The 26,677-nt window shown below is 40.1% G+C and overlaps 1 protein-coding gene across 1 annotated transcript in view; it reads right to left on the minus strand.

The window, feature by feature from the left end:
• The window catches only part of SPTLC3 (serine palmitoyltransferase long chain base subunit 3), a 147,179-nt gene extending 121,029 nt beyond the window's left edge, over window positions 1–26,150 (minus strand). The window contains exon 1 of the mRNA XM_064572816.1: window positions 25,711–26,150. Within this exon, the coding sequence (XP_064428886.1) occupies window positions 25,711–25,827 (117 nt within the window). The 5' untranslated portion in view covers window positions 25,828–26,150. The remainder of the gene's footprint in view (window positions 1–25,710) is intronic.
• Between the last annotated feature and the right edge of the window lie 527 nt (window positions 26,151–26,677).

A 26,677-nucleotide genomic window follows, 5' to 3' on the forward strand; every position in this document is an offset into this window, starting at 1 on the left:
TACAAAAGCTAGGATATAAGGGCCATCTTTCTTGTTCTTTACTGTTATTCCCTATTGCTAGCATACAGCTTCCCATGGTAGATGCTGAATAAATACTTGCTCACTGAATCAGCTTAATGAATACTATTAAAATAATGGAGTGAAAAACCATTTAACTTTGGGAAATCCAGCACATGTAATTCAAATGTATTTTTCACCTTTCATATAAATCTACCCAGGCCATGACAAAACTCTTTTTGGGAAGTGTTGGTTTTCAGCACAAAGCTAAGTTTCTGAGCACTGAAATGTCCTGCCTCAAGTCCTCCTGTTTCCTGCCTTGCATTTGTTGCTTAAGCAACATTAAACTTTCATTTCACACCCTGATTTTATCTCCTCCACAACTTTTCTCATGCTGCCACTTTCTTGTAATTTCTTCAGTTTCTACTCCCTTCCATAACTGTCTTCTGCTACTGCCCTCCCCCTCCTCCCCACACCACACACACATACCCTTTGCTTGCCTAATAGCCCCTGTTTAAGACCAGCTCTGGCTGTTTCACTTCGTAAAAAGATCCAGGCTCGATGTTCTCACGGCATAACACCATCATTATACTCACCACATTGTGTTACAATAATATTTTTAGAGGACAAGTCATTTAATAAAAGGACAGAAAATAAAGGATCACTTGTAAAATAATAGCTTTCATTATCTTGCACTCAAGCCTTTCAAATATTTCAAATATTTTAACTCTGTTGTTTGTCCAGTGCGGCAAAGACTGGCTATTCACCAAACCCATTTCTCTTTCCTCTTCCTCCCAGCTGTGCTACATTGCCCTCATCCCTTGCAGACAGAAATGGCCACGTGACTAAATGTGGACCAATGTGAAATGGGTGGAAGCGAAATGTGCCGCTTTCATGCCTGGCCCATAAAAAAAGCCTCTCTCGTGATCCACTTCTTTCTCTTTTTCTCCTGTTGCCCTCTGAATGCTGATAGCCAAGGTGACCTTGAAAGCCACACATTAAAGATTGCAGAAATTTTGTTAGCCTGATTCTCTGAATAACTGCATGAGCAGAGTCCTCACCACATTCTCCTCCAGCTTCCTATCAGTATCAATTAGACCTACTACAACTGAGAAATAAACTTCTATTGGGTTATGCCATTGAGATTTGGTGGCTCATTTATTATGACACCTATTATTACATTAATGAATACTTACTATAAGGATTCTATTAAAATGTTTTTGTTTCTAGCCCTTGCTTAGATATGTTTGGGAGAAGTCTAAGAATTGTCAGCTCCCTAAGGAAACATGTGTATCAGGACCCATCTGGGCTGACCAAAATTCAAATTTAAATCTGGGAAGTTTATGCCAGAAAATTAATGGAAATGAAATTCTTGATTCATTGAGCATCTCTGCATATTATATGATTTAGGCTTCAATGGCCACAGACATCAGAGAGAAAGAGAGACAAGATTATAAAGATGGAATTTTTCAGGGGATAAGATCTTTATACATAGCTACTTCAATCCTTTTTTTTTTTTTTCTATTGATGAACAAGTTCAGTTCTTGTGAAGTTAAATTTGTTTTCCACTGTCTTGGCTTTCCTCTTCACCATCTGAAAAGGTAGCTAATAGGTCAGGACAGCCCATCAAGAGAGCCATAGGCTTCCACAGGATACACCCAGATTGGGAAATGAAGGATTCAAAATAAAGGGCAGGATTGCTCGGAGGGATGTAAAGAGTCCCCTAGTAGATTGCTCAATGAATATCTGTTGTAGGAATGAGTGAATGAGAGGGAGAGAGCCAAGCTTGGGAAAGGCTGGGAGAGGGGAGGAGGACCTTCTAGGACAGGAGGACCAGCATGGGCACTTGTTGGTGGGTGGAAACAGAACCTCGCGTGGACTTCTGGCTGGACCTCGTGTGTTACCTACTTGGAGATGAGATGTATGGAGCCCACTGGAATTGAATGAGCCTTCTATGGCAAGGTAAGCTAGAATTTCTGTTTCAGATAGTAGTGAAAGAAAGGCGTGCCTTCATTGGGATGCCTCATTATCAGAACTGCAGGAGGAATACAGGGCAGAAAGGTTTGGAGGATCCTTAGATCTTACTTGGGATGACAGCTGGAGGGGAGGCTCTAAAATCAATTTGACATAATTCAAACAAAATGGCTGTCCTTCACCACCCTGCAATGATTGTATTCTTCTATTTACAACCAGCTGGCTTACTTGAGGAACACAAAGCTTTTACTGAGTTATCCCGATAAACCAAAGAAAATGATGTACCAGTAATTTAATATCCCTGAGAATCACTACCATCTATTATCTTATTGATCATTTATAATGTGCCATGTAAGAAGAGTGCTTCCCTCTGAGGTGCTCAAAGAGTTATGACCATGTTCTTATTTATTCACATGAAATTCTTAAGAGGTAGGTGGTGGACAACTGTAATAGAACTAGAATTACCTTTACTTAATAAGAGAGACATACGGCATTAAGCAACTTCCCCACAGTTGCTTGGGGAAGGCAGGACAGGTCAGGGCAAAGTTGAATTTCTCAACTTTACAATAACAAAGTTGAAGCATAAAACCTTGAATTTAGACCTTTGGGATATATTGAAACATGTTTCAGAAATAAAATAGCTATAGGGCTGAATTTTTTCCCTTTCCAGGTAAGTACTGGTAGCTGCAAACACTCTGTAGGAAGGCTGGCTACCATGGGCATGTACCTGTATTGGACACCAGGAGAATCATTCAGGGAGTCTCTCTTATAACCCCATCTTTATAGAGCTCATGGACTAATGGGGAGATAAAATTTGCATACAAAAATATAATATTTCAGGACTGGAGAGTAAGAAGTATTCAGTGGCAACATCTCATCAAGTGTATAGCAGTGGTAAAAAGCAAACAGGAAGTTTGATAAGTCATCCCATCCTTATACATTTGTTTATTCATTCATTCAGCAAATAAATATTGACTACCTACCCTGTGCCAGCTGCTGTGCTAGGTCCAAGTGACATGGTGATGACCAAAGGGGTCACAGCCTCTGACCTCATGGTCTGTGTGTGTGTGCTATCCAATAAAATAATCACCAGCCACATGTGGCTATTTACATTTAAATTTAAATAGTTACAATTAAATAAATTTAGAGACTTAGATCCTCAAGTTACTCTAGCTGCGTTTCAAGTGTTCGATAACCACATGTGGCTGATGGCTACCTTATGAAAGGGAGCAGATATACAACATTTCCATTACCACCGGATATTCTGTTGTTCAGAGGTCAGCCAATTGTGGTCTACAGGCCAGATCAGGCTCACCACTTGCTTTTATAAATAAAGTTTTATTGGACTACAGCTACACCCATTTGTTTATGTATTATCTATGACTGCTTTCATGCTATAACGGCAGAATTGAATGGTTGGGACAGAGACTGTATGGCCCACAGAGCTGAGAAAGTATTTATTATCTGGCCCTTTAGAGAAAAATTTTGCCAACCCCTGGTCTAGATGGAAATACAGACACGTAACAAATACTTACAAAAAGGGAAATGATGAATAAATAAGAGTGCTGTGGGATGGACAGGTTGGGAATCTGACCTAGTTTAGGAAAAGAGAAAGACCTTCCTAAAGAAGACAGTGTTTAAAATGAGATCTGAATAATCAGTAGGAGTTTACCAGGCACAATGTTCCCAGCAGAAGGAAGAGCCTGAAGAACTGTGGGAAATCGGGAGAGGGCACAGTATTTGGTAGGCATGGACAGTGAGGGGGCAGGCATGGTCGAGGGTCATTTCTGGGGCATGGGGGGAGTCCATCCACTCTGTCCATTGCTAGTACATCAGTGCCTAGAATGACGTCAGATATGTAGTAGATATCCAATAAATATTTGATGAATGAATGAATGAATGAACAGCCCAGGGAGGTTATGGAGAGCTCATAAATCAAGTTTAGGATTTCAGCCCTGATCCTAACAAGGTAACCACTGATGAGTTTAAGAAAATCTGTGGCTTAAGAATGTGATCAGATGTGTGTTTTCAAAAGGCCCTTGGAAGCTGGGTGAAGAACAGATCTTTGGGGGCACCCACATTCAGTGATTCACAGTGATTTGTGGTCATACGGTTGGTAATTTTAAAGTCTTTCCTGTATCTACTGTGGAAGATTTAATGAAGCAAACTTATTCAGGTGATTCTGAAATTTTTAATTTATAACCCCAAATCAAAAGGAATCTCTTAATCTGCATGGGAATGAACCAACAACAGAGTTGTGCTTTGACACTAGGTGAGGTGTGCACTGTGGTATTTCTTTACCACGCCAGGCAGGCAGTGACTCATAGGTAAGTTTTAACAAGGGCGGGGCTTTTGGAAGTGCACAAAATGTGGTTCTAGGAGTCCTTTGGCTGAGCTCAGTGGACTGAACTTGGATTACAAACAATGGCTTTTCTCTTTGAATCAAAGTGAATCTATTTTTTTCTTGTACCTCAGTGATGCTGAACTACGTACTTGGGCCGCACCCAAAACTCCTGTTCTGTGAAGCAAGGCCAAACAGTGCCTGACTTTCAGCAACATGAAGAAGCAGAAGGCCCTGCTACCTAGAAAGAAGAAACTTGCCAAGGATCCAGTTGTGTTCCTTCTCTATGTGTTTATTAGTATTTGGTTCGTGGTTGCACACACCTATTCTCCTTGCTTTTCTCCTCCCTTTCTCTGCCTGTTACTCTATAAAACCACACACATTTTATGCATGTCAAGAGCAGCTTAGGAGCCTATAACCTGGTTCATCTTTTGCTGGCCTTTGAAGACAAAATGTGTCTTTTTTTTTTTTTTTTAGAGAGAGAGAGTGAGCACATGCATGCCAACAGATGGGGTGGGGATGGGCAGGGGCAGACAGAGAGGGAGAGAGAGAATCGTAAGCAGGATCCATGCCTAGCATGGAGCCCAACCCAGGGTTCGATCCCATGACCCTGTGATCATGACCTGCACCAAAATCAAGAGTTAGAGGCTTAACTGACTAAGCCACCCAGGCACCCCCAGGATGTGTCCTTAAAGAGATTAGTTGAACATTACTAACATTTCCTGGCTGGAATCTTTTGTTTCTGTGGAAGGCAGCACATATTATTTTATTGTCCATGAAAACCTTTTTCTCCTTGGAAAAATAAGTATACTGTCTCCAAACAACCCATTCACCAAGAATATGATACCATAACAACTTATTTCTTTTATTTTTTATTTTTTAATTTTATTTTATTGTTATGATCATCAGTTTTGTTTTTGTTTTATTATGTTATGTTAATCACCATACATTACATCATTAGTTTTTGATGTAGTGTTCCATGATTCATTGTTTGCGTAAAACACCCAGTGCTCTATTCAATACGTGCCCTCTTTAATACCCATCACTGGGCTAACCCATCCCCCCACCCCCCTCCCCTCTAAAACCCTCAGTTTGTTTCTCAGAGTCCATAGTCTCTCATGGTTCATCTCCCCCTCTGATATCCCCCCTTCATTTTTCCCTTCCTACTGTCTTCTTTTTTTTTTTTTTTTAACATATAATGTATTATTTGTTTCAAAGGTACAGGTCTGTGATTCATCAGTCTTACACAATTCACAGCACTCACCATAGCACACACCCTCCCCAGTGTCTATAACCCAGCCACCCCATCCCTCCCACCCCCGACCACTCCAGCAACCTTCAGTTTGTTTCCTGAGATTAAGAATTCCTCATATCAGTGAGATCATATGATACTTGTCTTTCTCTGATTGACTTATTTTGCTTAGCATAATATTCTCTAGTTCCATCCACTTGCAGATGGCAAGATTTCGTTTTTCTTTTTTTGATGGCTGCATAATATTCCATTTTATATATATACCACATCTTATTTATCCATTCATCTTGGCTCTTTCCATAGTTTGGGTATTGTGGACATTGCTGCTATAAACATTGGGGTGCACGTACCCCTTTGGATCACTACATTTGTATCTTTGGGGTAAATACCCAATAGTGCAATTTCTGGGTCGTAGGGTAGTTCTATTTTCAACTTTTTGAGGACCCTTCATACTGTTTCTCAGAATGGCTGCACCAGCTTGCATTCCCACCAACAATAACTTATTTCTTTGCTTCCAAAAAATCTGATAATATCCATGGTCTATAATTATCTGATTAATTTTTCTTATCATGTGAAATACAATGTAGAAAAAAGTAACTTCTCCAAGAGAAAGGCTAATCTTGACTAGTTTTTTTTTTTAAGATTTTATTTATTTATTTGACAGAGAGAGACAGTGAGAGAGGGAACACAAGCAGGGGGAGTGGGAGAGGGAGAAGCAGGCTTGCCACTGAGCAGGGAGCCCAATGCGGGGCTCCATCCCAGGACCCTGGGATCATGACCTGAGCCAAAGGTAGACGCTTAATGACTGATCCACCCAGGTGCCCCTAATCTTGACTAGTTTTTGTCTGTACTCCTGTATCAACCAACTAAGTAGATTAGGAATTTTTAGCCATCAGTTTCTGAGCCCTAAATAATGAATGGGTGAAAGATCTGAGTTGTCTGATTGGTGTAAAGATTAATTACACTTAACAACAACAACAACAAACTCCTGTTGTTCATGACCTGGTTTTTTCAGACTTTGAGTCATTTTCTAATGCCACCATGTGGAGTACTTCTGTTTTCAGTCTGTAGTCACCTGAATCAATGGTCTTGCTAAGAACTTATCAGTGATGGGGCACCTGGTTGGCTCAGTCAGTAGAACATGCAATTAATCTCAGGGTTCGTGAGTTCGAACCCCACGTTGGGCATAGAATTTACTTAAGAAGAAAAAAAAAAGAATTGGCCAGTGGCAAGCATGGCCCTTTAAATAAAATGCCAGCGCCTTTTGCATAACTAACAAACCAAATCCTGAGGTATATCAGTTGTGGGATTTTTCCCGGTGCCCCAAATTATTTGCATGAGTTGGCAAAAAGGTGTTCGTGCCAAGAGCTCCTATGGGGTTTGTCACATCTGTGATGTGAAAGGCAGTGTTGTGTAGTGGTGCTAGAAACTGGCAGTGGACAGAAGTGTGTCTTGCTCTGGATTGGCCATGTTGAGGTCTTGGGCAAGTGAGGACACCCATTCAAGTCTCAGTTGTCTATTGAGAAATGTGTCAATAAGATCTGGAAAATGAGATAACGTGCTTCTCTGAGATTTGAGATCAGTTCTGCCATTATTATTCTAGTGTTTGAGACGATCTGGAGCCTACTTTCTTTAGGAATAACTTGATCGAGTAGGTAACTGAGAAACATGCTATATTGCAAGAACCCCAGAGCTCCTACCATGTCATCAATGTCATTGCTTTGAGCAAGCTCAGGAAAGGAACCAAGAAGTGAACTGACTGGAAGCAAGCGTTCATGATATTAAGTGTTCGAAAATGAACTTGAGGTTGATTAAGGGCTCAGGAAAAGGTAATTTTGAGGAATACATACGCTATATAACATAAGGATGTGAAGACAAAAGTAAATAATTTTAAAAGAAAGATTTATAGGAAGTTGTGCTATCTGACGTACCATGTAAAATCACTTTGCTATCTGACTATGGACAGCTAGGGTAGAAATTAACATTTTTCAAGGCTTTTAGAATCTTGTGGATTTTTTTTTTTTTAATTTACTAAGACTGACCCCTAAAGCTGTTCTTCTGAGTAAGTGTAATAACAAAAATAGCACTCTTTTTCCTTGTGAATTAAACTACTGAAGGAAAGATGCCTTGATAATTTTCACTTCCCACATGTTCTTGCTAGAAGCAGTTGATGGAGTTATGCGCTGAATAAGGGCTGGATAAATGTTTGCTGCAGCCAGTCCTTTGAGACATCCTTGAACTTTAGAGTCAGAATGTCTGGGACTGTTGTTTGGCTCTGTTCCCATCATCCATGTGGCTTTGGTCTCATTATTTTTCTAAGCCCTGGTTTTTTCATCCCTAAAATGGGCCAATAACAGTCATTCTGTCTGCCTTACAGCATTAATGTACAGATTCAGTAAGATCCTGAATATAGGTTGATTGTACAGTTATAAGGATCTGGGTACTGGTTGCTGAGGGTTAAAAGGGGCAAAGAATTGGTTAAGTTTTTAAGAAATCATTGTCTTAATTTCGGGTTCCCCAGAAGCAGACCCTGAGGAAAGGATTCAAATGCAAGTTGCTTATCTAGAAGGAGACCCCAGGAAGCACTGGTAGAGAGGGGAATGAGATAGGGAAGGGAAGGAAACCAGTGACGAGTTTGCTGTCAAGCCATTTACTATTGTGGGCAACTGGACCTCACTTCCAGATGGGGAAACTGAGGCACAAAGGGATTTTTTTTTTTTATGCTCTTGCTCAAGGTCACAGAGCTACCAATGTGAAGTTGGAATTCAAGCCTACACAGTGCCAACAGGAAGCCCTACTCCCAATCTCTATGTGATGATTCAGCTTATTAAGGCAGCAGGGCTGTGGGGTGTGGCAACAGGTTATGTGACCTTAGGAGTCAGATGATCCTGGTTCCACTACTTACCAGCCATGTGAGTGATTGTCTGACCTCTTCAAACCTTGAATCCTTACATGTGAAATTCGAAAACCCATTGTGAGGACTAACAATACTATTTTAAAAAGCATAAACACACGTGGTAGCAATCATTCACTCTAATTAATATTGATTTCTTTGACATGCTGTTCTCAGATACGCAAAAAAAAAAAAAAAGCTTTCCACGTGTGGCTTTTATTTTGGGAAATAGGAAAGGAGATGCCTTTACTTCTTACATTAGACAAATGCAATTTTGAGATATTAATTTTTAAAGGGGAAGCTAATGAATTTGAAATAACAGATATCATTTTAAGTCTTCAAATACTGTGGTCCCTAGCTATTTGCTTTAACAGTGTGTGGCTGAGGAGGGGTCCTCACACTGGTGTGAACTTGGAGGTAATCACTTAGCTTTGTTGACCTTCATTCCTCCATCTGTAAGAAAACAAAAATGGAGTGGAATTGTAGGGATTTCTAAACTAAATTCCCTTTCTGCCAGATGGATTATACTAAGGTCAAAAAAGGAAAATGGCTCTTGATCCCTTTGGAATTCTATGTGTACAATGGGGGAGTTTCTCTAGACAAGCCTTCTGTTGAGCCCTTCCTTTACCTCACGAGATGCCAATTTACACATTACTTGCTTCTTTTTGAAGCTGCTGGCTATATCAGTTGATGATAAGTTCATCTTGCTAGTTCAAATGGAAGAATGAACATAGGGGTGATATCGTTCCCACGCATGAATGGACCAGCCAGGGGACATGCAGACCCAGGCTCAAGAGATAGGAATGCTTCTTTGTCATTCAAAGAAACATACAGAAATGCAACCTCACTAGCTTATGCATGTACAAGTAGTTAGTTTGAGCACATACAGGCAGCACTATCCTGAACAAACGGGCACCAGATGTACATAATAGAATATCCAACTTGAAGAACAAAGGTATTTTTCAGATCCCAAGTCTTTTGAGAGGCAATACACCTCTGTAGGACCAGAAGAGGGGCACCAGAAGCAAGTAGGTAACATCTATTAACATGACTTCATGGGCCTCTGATAAACAGTGTCCACCTTCTCAGAAGACACCTGCCCCCAATTTTGTCCTTAAAAACCCTGACTTGTGCACCATTGGGGAGTTTTGGATTTTTGAGCCTTAGCTCCCTGTTCTTCTGGGTGACACCACCCAAAATAGCCCATCTTCCTTCACAGGCAAGCTCCGTGTCAGTTTTTCTTGGCTTGCTGCACACCGGGTGGATGAACTCTCATTTGGTTTGGTTACATTTTGTCCAGAGATTAAACTCTCCAATATTAAGTGGACAGTTTTATAACATCTTTCCACAGTCAAAACTATATTATGAAACTTTTCCCAATAAGAACAATCAAAAGGCAATGTAGGTCAAAATTTACTGAGTGGTGTAATTCAGATTTGTTCATTTCATTATATGTAGATTTTACCTCAAAAGAAGGGGAAAGAAAAGAATTGTAGACAACTATTGAAGCCACATGATATGCATGCAGAAGGATTTGGGGTGAAGTGTACGGATTCTATGAGTTTCTTTGGAATGCATAAAACATAAGAATTGATAGGTGGATAGAAGAATGGATAGATGGATAGACATGCAATAAAACAAATATAGTAAAATGTCAATTGGAGAATCTAGGTGGCAGGCATATGAATATTTACTGTAGAACTCCTTTAATTTTTATGTGATTTTGCAAATATTCACAATAAGATGTTTGAGACAAAGGCATTTTTTTTTCTAGTGATAAAAACACAGAACTTGGGGCCAGCCTGCACTACTAACTAGAGGTTTAATTTTAGGCAAATTTACTTAATTTCTGTATGTTCAGTTGACTCATCTAAAAAATGGGATAGAGTAAGAGTATCAAACTCATAAATTTGTTGTGAGGAACAAGTGAGTTAGTAGTATTTGTAAGGTTCTTAGCATGTAGTGTGATGTAAACATTTGTTAAATGATATTTTAAAAATCATCTTATATACAGGGACATTGGTAGGGGAAAATTTGGACATTCAACCCTAAGAATGCAGACTTTTATTAAAACCAGATGACAGGCTTATATACCCTGAGGTATTTGTCATTTTCTCTCTAATCCAGGCATGTTTCATCTCCTACTAAGAGGCAGGAATCATCAGGATGCATCAGTGATATTTAATTTCTGTTTTCATTTCCTTTAAAAAGTTCCACTTGCTTAAAGCATGTTCCCTGACCCCAGGCCTAGAGTATATATAGTATCTGGATGTCAGTATAAAATGTATGACCATGTAGCTACCTGGTCATACAAAATAATCTAGTGATTTGGTGATTTTTAAAAAGAGGACAATGAATAGTAGCCACGTTCTCCAACAAAGGTTAGGAGACCTATAAATTAATCAGTAAGAGGTTGTACACTTTGAAATTTACAAAGAAGCCTGTATATCACATTAAGTGGGGCTTTCCCCATATTTTAAAGAAGTAGGCATATGGAAAGCAAATGGCAATTGAAATAGCAAATAAAATAAACTGAAATGAGATTCTTACAAACAATAGATTAACACAAATAGGTGGTCTTTATTCATTCTACAAATATTATCGAGCACCTACTATGTACAGGCTCTGGTCTAGGTGCTGGGGATTCAGCTATAAATAAGACAGAAAACCCTGCCCACATGGTGATGGTGCTTATATTCTAGAAGATGAAACAGATAAGAGATTGGAAATCAATTTGTGTGTGTGTGTGTGTGTGTGTTTGTACACAGTGTTACGGACTAATGGAAACAATCAAGAAGGTAAGGTAGGGGGTGAGAAGGTTTGCAATTTTAGATAGGGTCGTGAGCTTATATCTCACAGAGAAGCTAACATTTGAGTGAGGACTTGAGGGCAGGGAGGGTGCAGGTATGTGGACATCTGGGAAGTGCATACAGGAGAGGAATTGTGAATGTCCCCAAATGGGAGGATGTATGGCCTGCTTGCTCTAGTGTGGCTGGAATAGATTAAGCACTGGGAAAAAGAGCAGGGGGTGAGTGGAAGAGGACCAAGCCATGGGGCCTTATTAGGCCATTGTAAGGATTTTGTCTTTTGAATAAAATGGGAGCCATGGGAAGGATTTGGGCAGAAGAGTGAGATCTCTGGATTCTATTTCAACAAGATCCCTCTGACTGTTCTGTTGAAAACAATCTTGCTGATGGTGGTGGAAGGGAAGGCAAGGTAAAATTTGTCTATGAATTCTTTGATATTCTTCCCATTAAGAAGTTGGTGTGGGAGGAGGTCCCTTCCCCTTGAACCGCGTGGGCTTGCTTGTCACTACTTCAGCCTATAGAGTAGGGTGGAAGTGAAGCTGACTTCTGAGGCTAGGCCACACAAAGCCATGAGATTTCTACTCCATTTACTAGAAAACACTCTTAAAGCCCTCCTGCCAGAGAGGCCACACTGGTAATCCCTACTTGTCTTCTCTTTCAGTTATTCCAGCCCTGATGTCAGACCTGGGAGTGAAGAAGCCATCGTGGAGACAGATCCTTCTGGCCCAGCTGTTCCAGATCTATCTAACCAAGAGTCGTGTAGTTGAGGCCCCAGATATCATGGAACAGAAAAAGAGCTGTCCTGGTGTGTCTTTTCTGAATTCCTGACCAGCAGAATCTATGAGCATAATAAAATGATTATTGTTGAATGACACTATGTGTTGGGATGGTTGGTTATGCAAGCAATAGGTAACTGGAACACAGAGAGAAGAGATGAGCCTCCTGTAACGATTCAGGTGAGAGGTAATGGTGGCTAAGACCAGGGTGGTTGCTGTGGGGAGGTGAGAAGTAGATTCTGGATATACTGTGGAAGTAGGAACATGAATTTGCTGACTGACTGAATGTCAAATGAGAGAGAAAAGTCATGGACGATACTTGAGTTTTGATTTGAGCCACTGGAAGGAAAGAGTTGCCATTTCCTGGGACAAGAAACACTATAAGGGGAGCAGGTTTGAAGGTGAAGGGTGGGAGACTCAGGAGCTCAATTTTGGACATGGTAAGTTGGAGTTGCCTTTTGATTACCCAGATGGAAAGTAGGTAATTGGAAATGAAATAGACACACACACACACACACACACACAATGATGAGACAAGATCAGATTATCATTAAAGAAACACAGAAAAGAGAAGAGGTGCAAGGACTGAGCCTTGTGTCGCTCCATTGTTTAAAGGTCAAGGAGATGAAGAGAAACCAGGAATGGAAACTATAAAGGAATAGTTAATGATATAGGAGTGTTGTATCCTAGAAGCCAAGAGAAGAATGTGATTTAAGGAGGAGGGGGTGATTACTTGTGTCAGATGTTGCTCACAGGTCAAGTAAAATGAGGTCTGAGGAGGCACCATTGGATGATGGCATTTGAGGGTTTAAGACTATCATTTATTGAGTATATACATATATATATATATATACACCAGACTTTGTACCAAACACTCTTATAATAGCAGCAAAGGAGAAAGAGATGGCTTTAGCCTAACTTTAATAGATAATATCTATCATTTATTGACTATCTACTATATATCTGATAGTTATGGGGGAGCCTTACATATTCTATCTCATTTAATCTTCACCATTGCCTTGTGGGGTATAGATCAGAGACACGAAGCTATCTGCCCAATGTGGCAGAGCTAGTAAGGCCCAGAGCTGGGACTCAAACCCGGTTCCACGCAATGTTGAATATTGGTCTTCCTGCTATCCATTCCTCTCTAAGGACACCTGGGAAATCCTGACGAGTGCTGGGGTGTGAAAAGCCACCAGAAAAGAAAATGCCTTTTTAACTTTGAGTTCAGTTTTACTCAAGGTTTTAAGTGGAGGATTTAAAAGTGGTTTTATAGTAAAAGAAATATGAATGCGTTGTAGTATTTCATTTTATTTATTTATTTATTTATTTATTTATTTATTTATTTATTTATTTATTTAAAGATTTTATTTATTTATTTGAGAGAGAGAATGAGATAGAGAGAGAGCATGAGAGGGGGGAGGGTCAGAGGGAGAAGCAGACTCCCCGCCGAGCAGGGAGCCCGATGCGGGACTCGATCTCGGGACTCCAGGATCATGACCTGAGCTGAAGGCAGTCGCTTAACCAACTGAGCCACCCAGGCGCCCCTTCATTGTGGTATTTTAGAAAGCAAAATTCTAACATAAATTTTCCAAATAAATAAATAAATAAATAAATAAATAAATAAATAAATAACATATGGGGCTTGTCACCTGAATGGCTTTGGGTTAAGTGTGTTTTTCTCTTTGGTGAATCAACTTGTGAATCCCTTACCCTATCTTCTCCTGAGAGGTTGATTTGCTGGTTTTTCTGGTTGGGTTGTGAGAGCAGATGTAGGGTAATTAATAAAGGCACTCCAGAGCTGAGGTTCTTATCCTGGGGATCTGAGAAAGTCAGGGAAGGCATGAATTCTCTATGTGGAAAGCTTTGTGATTATGGACATATTGATCTTCCCATAGGAAGTATCTATCAGCTTCTCAAGAGTATCCTTGACTTCCAAGAGCCTAAGCCCAACATAGCAGAGAAAAAACAGTCAGGTATAACTTGTAGTTATGAGGATAATCATGACTTGCACATAGCCTTTTTCGGAGGCAACTTTTGAAGGCCCAGTTATAGCATATATAGAGAACAATAATAGTGACCAGGACTTATGATTGCATTATCTAACAAAAGGTTTGTATGTCACTTCCTATGAAGCTTGAGAGATGAGATTTGACCAGTAAAATATTGTCAGTTCTTGGACATTTCAACAAATGGGACCTAATATTTGGTCAGGGAAATCAAGTATGTGTGGTTGGTCATAATTATTCCTCAAATTGCACATCCCAGGATCAAATGTTGATATAACAATTCAGGAAAATGAAGATGTGAGACTCATCTATTGCTTTTTAAAAATATAAAGTCTAGGGGTGCCTGGGTGGCTCAGTCGTTAAGCGTCTGCCTTTGGCTCAGGTCATGATCCCAGGATCCTGGGATCGAGTCCCACATCGGGCTCCCTGCGCAGCGGGAAGCCTGCTTCTCCCTCTCCCACCCCCCCTGCTTGTGTTCCCTCTCTCGCTCTCTCTCTCTCTAATAAATAAATAAAAAAATATAAAGTCTAAATTAAGAAGAGCCAAATTCCCTGAGCCATTTTCCCTAATATATATGAGAAAAGAACACTCAATTAATGACCTCTTAGTTTTCTCATCCTATTTGCTGATCACTTGGAGGTTACAGATTTTTGTCCAGTAGCAATGTTTCTTTGAAATCTACACTATTTGAATTTTTAAAGATTAGATGCCAATACTTAAAAATCAGGATATTTTTCTCCTTGGCACCTCTTCCCATCCCATTCGGATTCATCTCTTTCCATTCCATTTGGATTTCCAGCTTCTTTTGAAAATCATATGGTATGTCAACCAATATGGTAAAACTCTTGAGACAGCAATATTCAGATTGGCAGTGTGATGGATAAAGTAGATTGTGGAAAAGGATTTTGAATACTCAGAGCTATGCTTACAGTGTTTTGTTTTGTTTTTTTAATGGTTAATCTAATTTGTTTCTAATTTGGCGGCAACGGCTCCTTCTCACATGAATTTATAGGTTGGGATACTTCAGAATTCCAGAAAAACTACATTAGTTCAGGCCTACTGAGACAAATGTGGCAATACTTAGTAAAAAGATTAAGTGTATTTAAAAATAAATGTAGTTGATCTCTCACACGTAATTAAGTTAATATTAATCTATCTCTAGCAGTAGTTCCAAAGGGAAAGTTGTTCTAGGAAACTTTAACAAATAGATAAAATTAGTACTTAATTGGCAGATATTAAATATATTTAATTAAAAACATGTATTATTTTAATTAATAAAAAACATCTGCACCTGAACACACACGTGCTCCTGAGTCAGCTCTTTCTTCATAGATAATGCAGTAAATTACAGCCCCCTCAGGTTGAATAATTACACATCAGACTTAATAGCATCCAAATGATTGTGTTTTTGCATTGGTGATATTTGAGTTTATTGTATCTGGTATTTGGATATACCCACCAGACACTCATCTTAAAGCATATAGTCCTTATTTTAAAACACAAGCAAAACAAAATAAAAGTGTACAGCTTCAGGAAAGACATCTTTGCCACAGGTTAAATGCAAATGGATGGCCCAAAAAACTCTTCCCTCAAAATGCAAATGCCAGCACTAAAAATGGTTATTAAGTGAGATTGCAGAGTGTTTTTTCTAGGCATTTTAAAGAAATAGAATATCCACATGCTCATTTATCTATTGTAGCTTAACAAACCATTGTCACAGTTAAAACGTCATTTGTTTGCTCAGGAATCTATCATTTGAGCAGGGCTCAGTAGGGACAACACATCTATACTGCATGAAGTATCAATAGGAGCAGATAGACACCGGGGCTGGAGGACCTACTTCCAAGATAGGTTACTCACACAGTCTACACTGGTGCTGCATCTTAGCCAGGGACACAGCAAGGACACTTGGCTTCTTTCTACTTGGGCTTCTCTTTGGGACTGCCTGGGCTTTCTTCAAGCATGGTGGCTGGGTTCCAAGAGTGAGTGTTCTAAGAGGACTGGGTTCAAGCCACAAGGCTTCCTGTAACTGTCTCAGAAATTCCATATTATCCCCTCTGTCTCATGCTGTTGGCCAAGTAAGTCATTAGGTCCAGCCCAGATTCAAAGGGAAATACCTCAAAGAATTTGCAAGTATCCTCCATCTATCACATCACATGTCCAAGGTATCACTATTACCAGGAAATCCTGTGCTAAGTTAACTGCCTATTCAAGGGTGGCCATGTGCCCTTAAAGAAGCTTCTGAAAACCAAATTATCTCCAGAGCTCCATCTGGGGTTCAGTCTGAATCCATATGACTTAGAGTTACATGGGTCAATTTTCTTTAAATTCAGAGTTGTTTAAAGTGAAGAATGGGGTGGGGGGTGGCCAGTGCAGTGATGTAGTTTGTCCATGAGTGGACTGTGTTGCATATTGAAAGCTCTGGTATGTGACTGTTTGGTGCTAAGCTAAATTTTCATTAAGAACAATAAAGAAAGCAAGCAAAACAATCCACAATACCTTTAACCCACACTGACTCTACCCTTGAAGGCTGAGTTCAGTTTGCCCCTTCCCTGTGGAAGGAGGTATGAATCCCATTTCTACTAATATCTTGTGGTTAGAGGAGCAGTGTAGACTAAGGACTTGGGTTCTAGAATTAGACAAACCTAGTTTCCAAACCCAGAGTTGATACTTGTGAGCTGAGGACCATGGTTAACTTACTTAAACTTTCTGTTTCCTCTATCAGACCTCTAAAATGGGTCTGATAGGGGCTCCTGGGTGGCTCAGTGGGTTAAGCATCTGACTTGATCTCAGCTCAGGTCATGATCTCAGGGTCATAGGATAGAGTCCTCCTCAGCTCCAGGCTCACTGCAGAGTCTGCTTGTCCCTCTACTTCTCCCTTTGCCCCTCCCCGGCCCTCCCACCCCTATGTGGTTTTTTTCTCTCTATCAAATAAATAAATAAATAAATAAATAAATAAATAAATAAATAAATAAATAAATAAAATCTTAAAAAATAAAATAAAATAAAATAAATAAAATGGGTCTGATAATAATAGTATTTACCTCAGAAGAATGTCACAAGATGATGAATCCAAAGCACTTAGAATGCCTGGCATTTAGAAAGACTCAATACATGTTGGGGATTATCATAATTATTATTTTCTTGGTTACCTCCAAAAGTTCTTAACTATAGACCAGTATGTATTAGGAGTGGGAGAATGATATTCTAGACTATTTGTGGTTACAATGAAAGCATAAGCCTCTTTCTTTTCTTTGATAACTTAGGCAACTGGAACTATTTTCAGGTCTTTTTTTTTTAATAGTTATGATAAAGCTTTTTATTTACATTAGGTTATATTTTTCATTTTGAAATATTAGAACTAAAACCTTAAAAAGAAGAAAAAACACCCATAATGCTTGCACATTATATCGTTTTAGAATTTTGGTTTGTGTGTTTCCAATCTTATATGCTTGTCCTCTTATATAAGTATAAATTTTTTTTTTACTATTTCTGTTTTTTTTTTTAATTTTATTATGTTATGTTAATCACCATACATTACATCATTAGCTTTTGATGTAGTGTTCCATGATTCATTGTTTTCATATAACACCCAGTGCTCCATTCAATACGTGCCCTCTTTAATACCCATCACCAGGCTAACCCATTCCCCCATCCCCCTCCCCTCTAGAACCCTCAGTTTGTTTCTCAGAGTTCATAGTCTCTCATGGTTTGTCTCCCCCTCTGATTTCCCCTCCTTCATTTTACCCTTACTACTATCTTCTTCTTTTTTTTTTTAACATATAATGTATTATTTATTTCAGAGGTACAGGTCTGTTCTTAAGGTAAAGGTTTCTAGGCTTATTTTAATCGAAAGCAGATAATACCATGGGGTCCAGGGCAAAGTGTTGGAGTAAAAAGAAATTGGCGAAGGGGTATGATCTAGAGATTATGTCCCAGTTTTCTTCTAGCTGTGTGCCCTTGGGAAGTTATTTATGTTCTCAGAGCCTCAATTTTCTCATCTATACCAACATGGCTCATATATCCATTTGGCAGTATGGTTATGAGAATTAAATGAGGCAAATTTTATAAAAGGACCTGGCAGGGAGTGATTACCAATAATGTTATTTATTGGCCTTACTATTATTATCAAAGTGATCAAAATAATTATATCAATTAAGTTTTAACTTGCTTTTGTACCTTACAGACACAACATGAAAAATGATCTTTTCTTTCCCTTCTCATGGAAACTGATTCTAGTATATTCCTTTCCTTCCCTTTCCTCACTTCCCTGATCTTCTCTTCCCATTTCTTACCTTTTGTATTTCCACTTGGACTTTTTTCATATCTTTCCCTATACTTTTTGCTTTGGTTTTGTACATTTTTCTGTATTGGTTTATAAAAGATTTTTATATACTAAGACATTGCATTTCATGATATGAATTGCAAACATTTTTCCCAGTCTGTAATTTACCTTCTGATTATTTTATGGTGCTATTTTTGTTTTGTTGCCTTGCAGAAAGAAATATTTGATTTTTATGTAGCCAAATTTTCAATGTCTTCTTTTATGGCTTCTGAATATTATATTATAGTTTCTACATGCAAATATTATTAAAATTTATATTTTTAGCACATTATGGATTAATTTTAACAATTAAATATAATATTTATCTGTGTGTTCCATGTGCTAGTATAAAACCACTCTAATTCTTGTGCTGAATAACATGCGTTATTAGTTGGTAGTGCTGGTTCCCTCTCAATACCATTCTTTTTCATAAATTTACTGTTTATTCTTGCTTGTTAATTTCTCCATATTATTTTTAAAAGTCATTCTTCTGGTTCAAAAAAAGATGTTTCATTTATTGGGCTCACATGAAATTTATGGATTAATTTAGGCAGAATTAACATAGCTTTCATCTTGAGTCTTCCTATCCATGAAGATTGTATGTCTTTTCACTTATTCCAGTTTTCTTTTATGTCCCTCAGCAGCATTTTTTTTTTTTATAAAGATTTCATTTATTTACTTGAGAGAGAGAATGAGATAGAGAGAGAGAGCATGAGAGGGGGGAGGGTCAGAGGGAGAAGCAGACTCCCCGCCGAGCAGGGAGCCCGATGCGGGACTCGATCGCGGGACTCCAGGATCATGACCTGAGCTGAAGGCAGTCGCTTAACCAACTGAGCCACCCAGGCGCCCCCTCAGCAGCATTTAAATACTGCTCTTCAAAATTGATTTTCTCTTCAAACTGATTTTCACTTCTTACATTTATTCCCAAGTACAACATATTTCTTTTTTTTTTCAAAGATTTTTATTTATTTATTCATGAGAGACAGAGAGAGAGAGAGGCAGAGGGAGAAGCAGGCTCCCAAGGAGCAGAGAGCCCGATGCGGGACTTGATCCCAGGACCCTGGGATCATGACCTGAGCCGAAGGCAGACGCTTAACCATCTGAGCCACCCACACACCCCCAAGTACAACATATTTCTGATGCTAGTGTAAATAGAGTTTTATTTCAATTACATTTTCCAATTGATTTTTATTCATTGTTCTTTATGTTTTTTCCCATACAGAGTTTTAGATTTTTTTTTTAAGATTTTATTTATTTATTTGACAGAGAGAGACACAGTGAGAGCAGGAACACAAGCAGGGGAAGTGGGAGGGGGAGAAGCAGGCTCCCCACAGAGCAGGGAGCCCAATGCGGGGCTCCATCCCAGGACCCTGGGATCATGACCTGAGCTGAAGGCAGACGCTTGACGACTGAGCCACCCAGGCGCCCCTAGATTATTTTATGTAGATAAAATTCACTAAATTTTTCTTCATAGTTTCTACTTTTTCACTTTCTTTTAGTGCAAAGGGAGAAAATCATGGCAATGATATTCAATCCTGACATACTCCACTTGTTTTCTCCATTGCCAGCTACAGTAGGAGGAGGTTCTATTTATGTTGCTTAATAGCATAATCTAGTCTTCCATGATGACTAGTCCATTAGGCCAAAGATAATCCATAACGCCATATTCTAAAAGTTGCCAGAGATAAAACTCACACAGCCTAAGAAAGCCATATCTGATCTTGCCAATTCTCTTCTCAAAGCTCCCTCATTACAAATATATATGGCTATACACTTTTGTTGCTATCCAGATCCTCTGGCATTCTGATGATTTCTTACTGCAAGCACCTGTAGCTCAGTTGAGGGCTTTCTCTGGTCATATGTAGTGCTCTGTGGTTGATGTTCCTGGGAGAATCCCTCAACTGATGATGGACAGTAGTTAGTTGATACATACCTCTTTTTATTGTGACTTAGTTGGGACAACTTTGAGGCATATTCTACACCATTATTGAGTTGCCCCCTCCCCCTCCAAATCTGAGCTCTGGTTGCCAACAGTGGTAACCTGTTCACGAATGTATTGACTTCCTTTTCTTCTGTGTCTCCCTTCTCCATTCCCCTAATTCCTGGGTTCACCTCCCAAATAAATTTATTGCCTCAAATCCTTATGTCTGAGTCTGTTTCTTGGGGAGTATAAACTAAGACAAAGATATTTTATGATCTTATCCCACCTACTTCTACAGGCTTATTACCTGTTTATCTCCATTAAACATCCTAAACTTAGTCCCATTTACCCAACATCCAATGACCAAACACATCATGTCTTGATGTTTTGTATCTTTCTAAGAGTGTTTCCTTCTGTTAGAATGCCTTTCCATGACTGTGTGCCTGGCTACTCTGCCTTTAAGAGTCAGGCCAAGAGTGATTTCTTTGCCTTCTTATCCTGGGTCAGATGTCTCCTTTTCTGTATTACCAAACATGGTTCATAGATCTCTGCTGTGATGGACTGTTTCCAAAGATGGTCACAATAATTCCTCCAATCCCTCACAACCTTTTGTAATATGATTTTGCAAACTTGCCCTGTTAAGAAGCAGAGCCCATTTCCCTTCCCCTTGCATCTGGGCTGGCCTTGTGACTAACTCTGACAACAGAATGTGGTAGAAGTGAGCCTAAGCCTTTAGATGATGTGTGGTTTCCATTTTCACTCTCTTGGAAACCAGCCTTCATTTAAAGAAGCTTGAGTTACTCTGTTGATACTGAGAGACCACATGGAGAGGGTATTCCTGTGAAGGAGATATAAGGTTCCCAGACAACAGCCAGTACCAAGGTCTCAGTGGGTCCATATTGGATGCTCATTAAACACCATATGGAGCACAGACAGCCATCCCTACCAAACCTTTCCTGAATTCCTAGACCAGATTCTTTAAACCTAATTGTTTAAAACTATTGAATTTTGTGGTAGTTGTTACACAGTAGTAGATAATTGCAACATCTATTATAGAACTTGTTGTTAAATATTATAATTATTTATTTACTTATCTGCCACATTGGTGAGCTACTACAAATGGAGACAGAATATTTTCATTCGAATAGCTGTTAACACCTGACATATGGGATTGCTTTAGAATGATGAGCCCATGAAAAAATAGGATTCTTTAAGATCACAGAGAAACTTTGTCACATTGAGGATTTGTTAAAGGAAATAAGAACCAAAAAACAAAAGGTACTAGAGAATGATTGTGGAAGACAAGAGTGGATGAACATTCAGAGCAATTCCAAGGGATCTGCAAAACTTGTAGTTTATGAGTTCTCCTTATAATTGGTGAGATTATTGACCTCTGTTTCCATCAGTGTGCAGCCTAGACAGCCCCCACAGACATGAATATTTACAAGGGTCTGTCAGACAGCTACCACTGTGTGCAATTAAACTGTGAGTTATGGTTCTCACTGTCCAGACATTTATACTGTAACAGAAAAGCTGATGTACCAGGACATTGTGGGCTTCAGAAGGATATGAAAAATGAGGAGAACAGAAGGCTCATATTCAATGGTTATAGAGCTAGGAAGAGTTTCCACGAACCTGCCTAATCTTTCCCCTTTATCTAGCATTTACTGAGCACCAGCTGGGCGTGGCACTCCCACTCCTTCTTACGCTGAAGCCTCACCAAATTGAGAAATCTCTCAAATGCTCTGCACTCTGTCATGCCTCACAGCCTTTGCTTTCCCCCCCCTTCCTTTCTGGAATGATTTATGACCTATGCTTCCTGGCCCTTCACCTAGCAATGCTTACATTCATCTGTGGGACTCCTCTCCCTTCTTTTCCTTATTTGGCCCCCAGGAATAAACTCCCCATTTGCTCTGCCATTTCAAATGTCTCCAGATTCAGTGTGAGTCCTCCCGGCTCTACAAAGCCATCACCGACCATCCCAACTTGGAGTTTCTTAGAATGTAGTAGAAAGGGAACTGGCTTTGGGCCAATATGTTCAAATCCTGACTATGCTGCTTGTAATTCTGCACAAGTTCCTTAATCTCTTATGTTTCTTCATCTGTAAACTGGGCATGATGCTACCACTTCATGGGGCTGTAATGAGGGTCTAGGAGATGTCTACATAAAGTGTTTAGCTGAGTCCTGGTATGTAGCACACCACTGATACATGCTATTGTTTTCCTCCTCTCTAAATTTCTGGTATTTAATATCTGTATCACTCATTTGTCCTTAAATCATGCTTGCTTTGTGACAGCTCTTGTCCTGTGCCATCATTTAACTTAATGTATTTACTGTGCAATTTTAATATAAGCTTTCTCCTAATAGCTAAATGGTCTCTTCTTGTACATCTTTTTATATGTCCCAAGGACAACAGATTCTTAATAGATATTGGTGCATGAATGAATAGATGGTGGAAAGAATGACTACCTCTCAGGGCTGTCTATACTATACTTTATAAAGTACAATATTCACGGTCACGAACTCAGTGAATTAGAATAACTCTAATGTCAGGACATTTTTGTTTTCTAGGAAAGGAATGATTAGGGAAAAGTTCAACAGTTTTCCTTGATCCTATAGAAATAACAAGGGAAAATACAGATCCCATCCCACGAAAGGATAACTTGGAGGAGATGTAGTATTCAGAACAATGAAGACACTAGGACTACCTCCCCAGGTTTAGGCTTTGTTAATATGAATGGATAGTCAGGTCAAAAATAGTGGGAGTGAAAAAGCAATTATGTGAATACTAAACCCCAATTAATTTTATGGGAATTAGTAAATCAATAGGAAGTATCAAGTTTGAGTTAAGATATTAAGGGCCCTTCCATCATTTACACGGATATGCTCATGAGGAGGGAAAACAAATCCTTTAGGACAAGAGTGTTCTGTTACTGACTGAGGCTCCATCTGTCAGAAGTAAGAGGTAGGATGACATATTACAAGTGAACAAATACATGGACTTAATCAGTGATGAAAACCAAGGATCAGTGCATCCTCAGGTCATGTGGGGTTTAAAGAGAAGACAACATGTGATAGGGTCAAGCTCTGAAAAGCTCCAGAAAGGAATTGGAAGTTTTCCAGACAGAAGGAGTCTGGCTGCCTTGCTAAACTTGAGATTGGGTATGTGAGCTGGACTCTAGTGCGAGGGTATCAAAACCAGGCTACACCGGAACAAAGAGAAGGAGGGTTCTGGAGAGAGTGCCTAACAGTGATTTTCATATTCTTTTTTACGCCAAACAACCCTTTGTTCAGAGCCCTACAGGGTCCTGTGACACATAAAAGAAACAGAGGTATTGCCGTATGATTGCAAAGAAGCAGGAAAGGAAAGTATGAAGGGATCTTGGGAGAAGCTGGTAGAATCTTAGATCCCACTTCATAGGACCTTAAGCCTGGCAGACCATGTTGGGAAGACCACTGGCCTGGAATATCTGTAAGACTTTATGAATTGTTCTTGTCAACTGGCAAGGGTTTTGGTTAAGACCTGTTGGGTAAAGGTCTCCAAAGCAAAATGTACTAAAACTAGTGACAGAAGATCATGTAGTAAAGATGACTGCATCCTCCTCAAGGGGAAAACAGGCCCTTGTCTGTCTTCCTGCACCAAGATCTCAGCAGGGTTTATTCTTTCTGGAAAATATTTTTCAAGTCATAATTGAAACTTTCAGTGAAAGCCAATTTCAATTTAGTAACACCTAAATATATCTGAACCAACAGGTTCTGGATGGCCCTTCAGAGTGAGCTGTTGGAAGAGGCAATTGCCATCCTCCTATTTCCTGCTGCTTTAAGAGAGGCCTTGATGTCCAAGGGTGTTTTCAATCTTACAGGAGTACTTAGTAATGAATCTTTAGGATCTTGAGTTTCATCTTTACTTAGGAGTGGTTGTAATCACTGAGCCTAGTTTCTAATCTCAGACACTAGAAGGTGGTTACAAAACCAAGATTAGGTGAAGAAACATAAGAACGGCTTTGAAGGCCCTTCTGCCCAAATGAGAGGCCTCAGCGTCAGACTGGCCGAGAGGGTGAGTGGGTGTGTGGCCAGTGTTTCCAGCATTTCAGGGTCAAGGAGCATCTTGGGTGGTTAGCAGTCTGAATCAACACTTACTGACAAATAGATGGTGGATATTATTAGGATTGTCCTCATGAGGAAGATAGGAGATGAATGTTTTCTCTTCATATTGCGATAGGTTTCAGATACTCAGCTGGGAGAGGCCAGGCCTGAGGTTTTTAGTGGATACGTCCAAGACTAGGGTAATGCCTGTTGTTAAGAAGGGGACACATTTTGGGACCACAGCCTTTCACACACACCCCAGGTGCCAGAGCACCCCTCCCCACCCACCTCTTCCGGAAGCACAAATTTAATTTACTGAGTGGTGGGCTGGCCCCCAGCCAGCTCTGCCTGTCCTGTGATCTTAGAACAACCTGACCTTCTCCCTGGGTGGATACTGGTTCCTAAGGGATGTGTAACGCAGGACTGCCCGGGTTCCCTGCCCAGCTTCACATTTCCCAAGAGTGAAGCCACCTATTTGGCTATGCTAATTTGCTCGCGAAGCAGGTGAGCTCACCTGTGCAGCTTTAGCACAGGGCATTACGTGAGAAGGAGGGCACTGCCTTTTTATGGGTACCTCGTACACCGGGGCTCCCTCTTTGAATACACTGACAATATTTCCGAAGTTCCTCCTCCTCCTCCTCAGTACATCCCCATCAAACATTCTTTCAACGCCAAGAGCCAAGTAAGACAAAAAAGTATCAAATGGGAAAACAATGAAAAGCCTGTTTAGTTCCTGTGTGCAGTGTGAACAATAAGCCACCCTTTCTGAAGTGTTTCAGAAAGGAATGCCTGTGATGTCCTTTCAAAGAAGGACTCTGGCCCCAAATCAAGCTGTAAGCCATGACAATGCTCCACTAAACAGCACAAAGAATTCGCCTTTCAGCCAGAGAGGCATTTCTCACGTACTGGGGAAAAATGCCGCCCACACCACATCACCTCAGCACATTTACTATCACCGCTCTTTTTCCTGCTGAAGCCTGAGTGTAGCCTTCTGTGATTGATGCACGGAAATTCAGCTGACGGGTCTGAGCATTCAGCACTTTGCCCCCTAAAATACTCATGAGAGAACAGAAGTCTAGTAGATATGTTTGTATTTTGGGGAGTTTAAGGCTCTTGGGTCTGTGTGTCCGCTCTTGTACAGAGAAGACATGCTCCCCCTTAATCCACAGTTCAACTTTTTCATAGCCAAGCATTTGAAATTAGCTGAAGTGTCAAAACACATAAAACACTTCATAGAAAGGACTTTCAGTTCGGCAGCTCCAAACAGCACCAGAGAGAAAGAGGGAAATGTCCAAGTCATTCAGAGTACAGGGGAGGGCTTGCCTCTTACCTGGGCTTCTTTCACTATCCCATTCTTTGCGCAGTTTCCACCGGGTGAGCCGTCGCTCTGTTTCTCGTGCTTGTGCAGATTTCCATTGCAAACAGCACCACCTCCAGGATTAGCCATTTGTGTGAAATGATGGAATCCAGCAGGTTTTCCTCCAGAGGTTCTTGGCAAGCTTTGGTTTTGAAGTTGGTGAGGGGATGGGAGGAAGCACTTTGGGCTGAGCCCCTGAAGGAATCCTACCGATCAGGCTTTCCAGAAGAGCAACAGCCTATCTTTGGGGCAGATCTTTAAAAGGAAAAACAAGTGGTTACCTTTATACTCCTCGGCTCAGAATGTGACCTTCAGGGCAACAGACCTGCTTCTGAAACTACAAAGGATATTGCCCATGCTGGCTCCTTGGGGGGCAAGAGGAAATCAGGAGACTGCAAAACCCCAGTGGCAAACTGCGAGGAGGCGGGCTGGGAGGTGGAGCATCTTTTAAAGACACACACACACCACACACACACACAGCACAGTCACGGTCTCCTGTCTCCTACCTGTAGTCTGTTCCGAATTTATGTCTCCCACCACCCCCGCCCTCCTGTATCTAATTACAACTTTTGGTTGTAAACCTAGCTCAACTTTTTTTTTTTTTTTTTTTTTTTTTTTTCTGTGAAAAGACACTTAGCAGTGGCTGCCAGGACTGCCCAGAGGGAAAGGAGAATGAGAAGTTACTGTTTCAAGGGCACAGAGTTTCCGTTGGTTCCGTGGATGGTGGTGATGGTTGCACAACCGTGTGACTACTTAATGCCACTGAACTGTACACTTAAAAACAGTGAAAATGGGAAATTTTGTGTGATGTGGATTTTACCATAATCCAAAAATGGCAAAAAAGTAATAATATTCAGAACCCACCTGATGTTAGAACCAGTGATATAATGAGAGGTATTAACTCATCAAGCATACCAGTAGCGCACAAATCTGGGAGACA

The sequence above is a fragment of the Mirounga angustirostris genome, unplaced genomic scaffold (genome assembly GCF_029215605.1).
Source record: "Mirounga angustirostris isolate CCGP_5_RB_7025 unplaced genomic scaffold, mMirAng1.0.hap1 SCAF_10, whole genome shotgun sequence".
NCBI lineage: Eukaryota > Metazoa > Chordata > Mammalia > Carnivora > Phocidae > Mirounga > Mirounga angustirostris.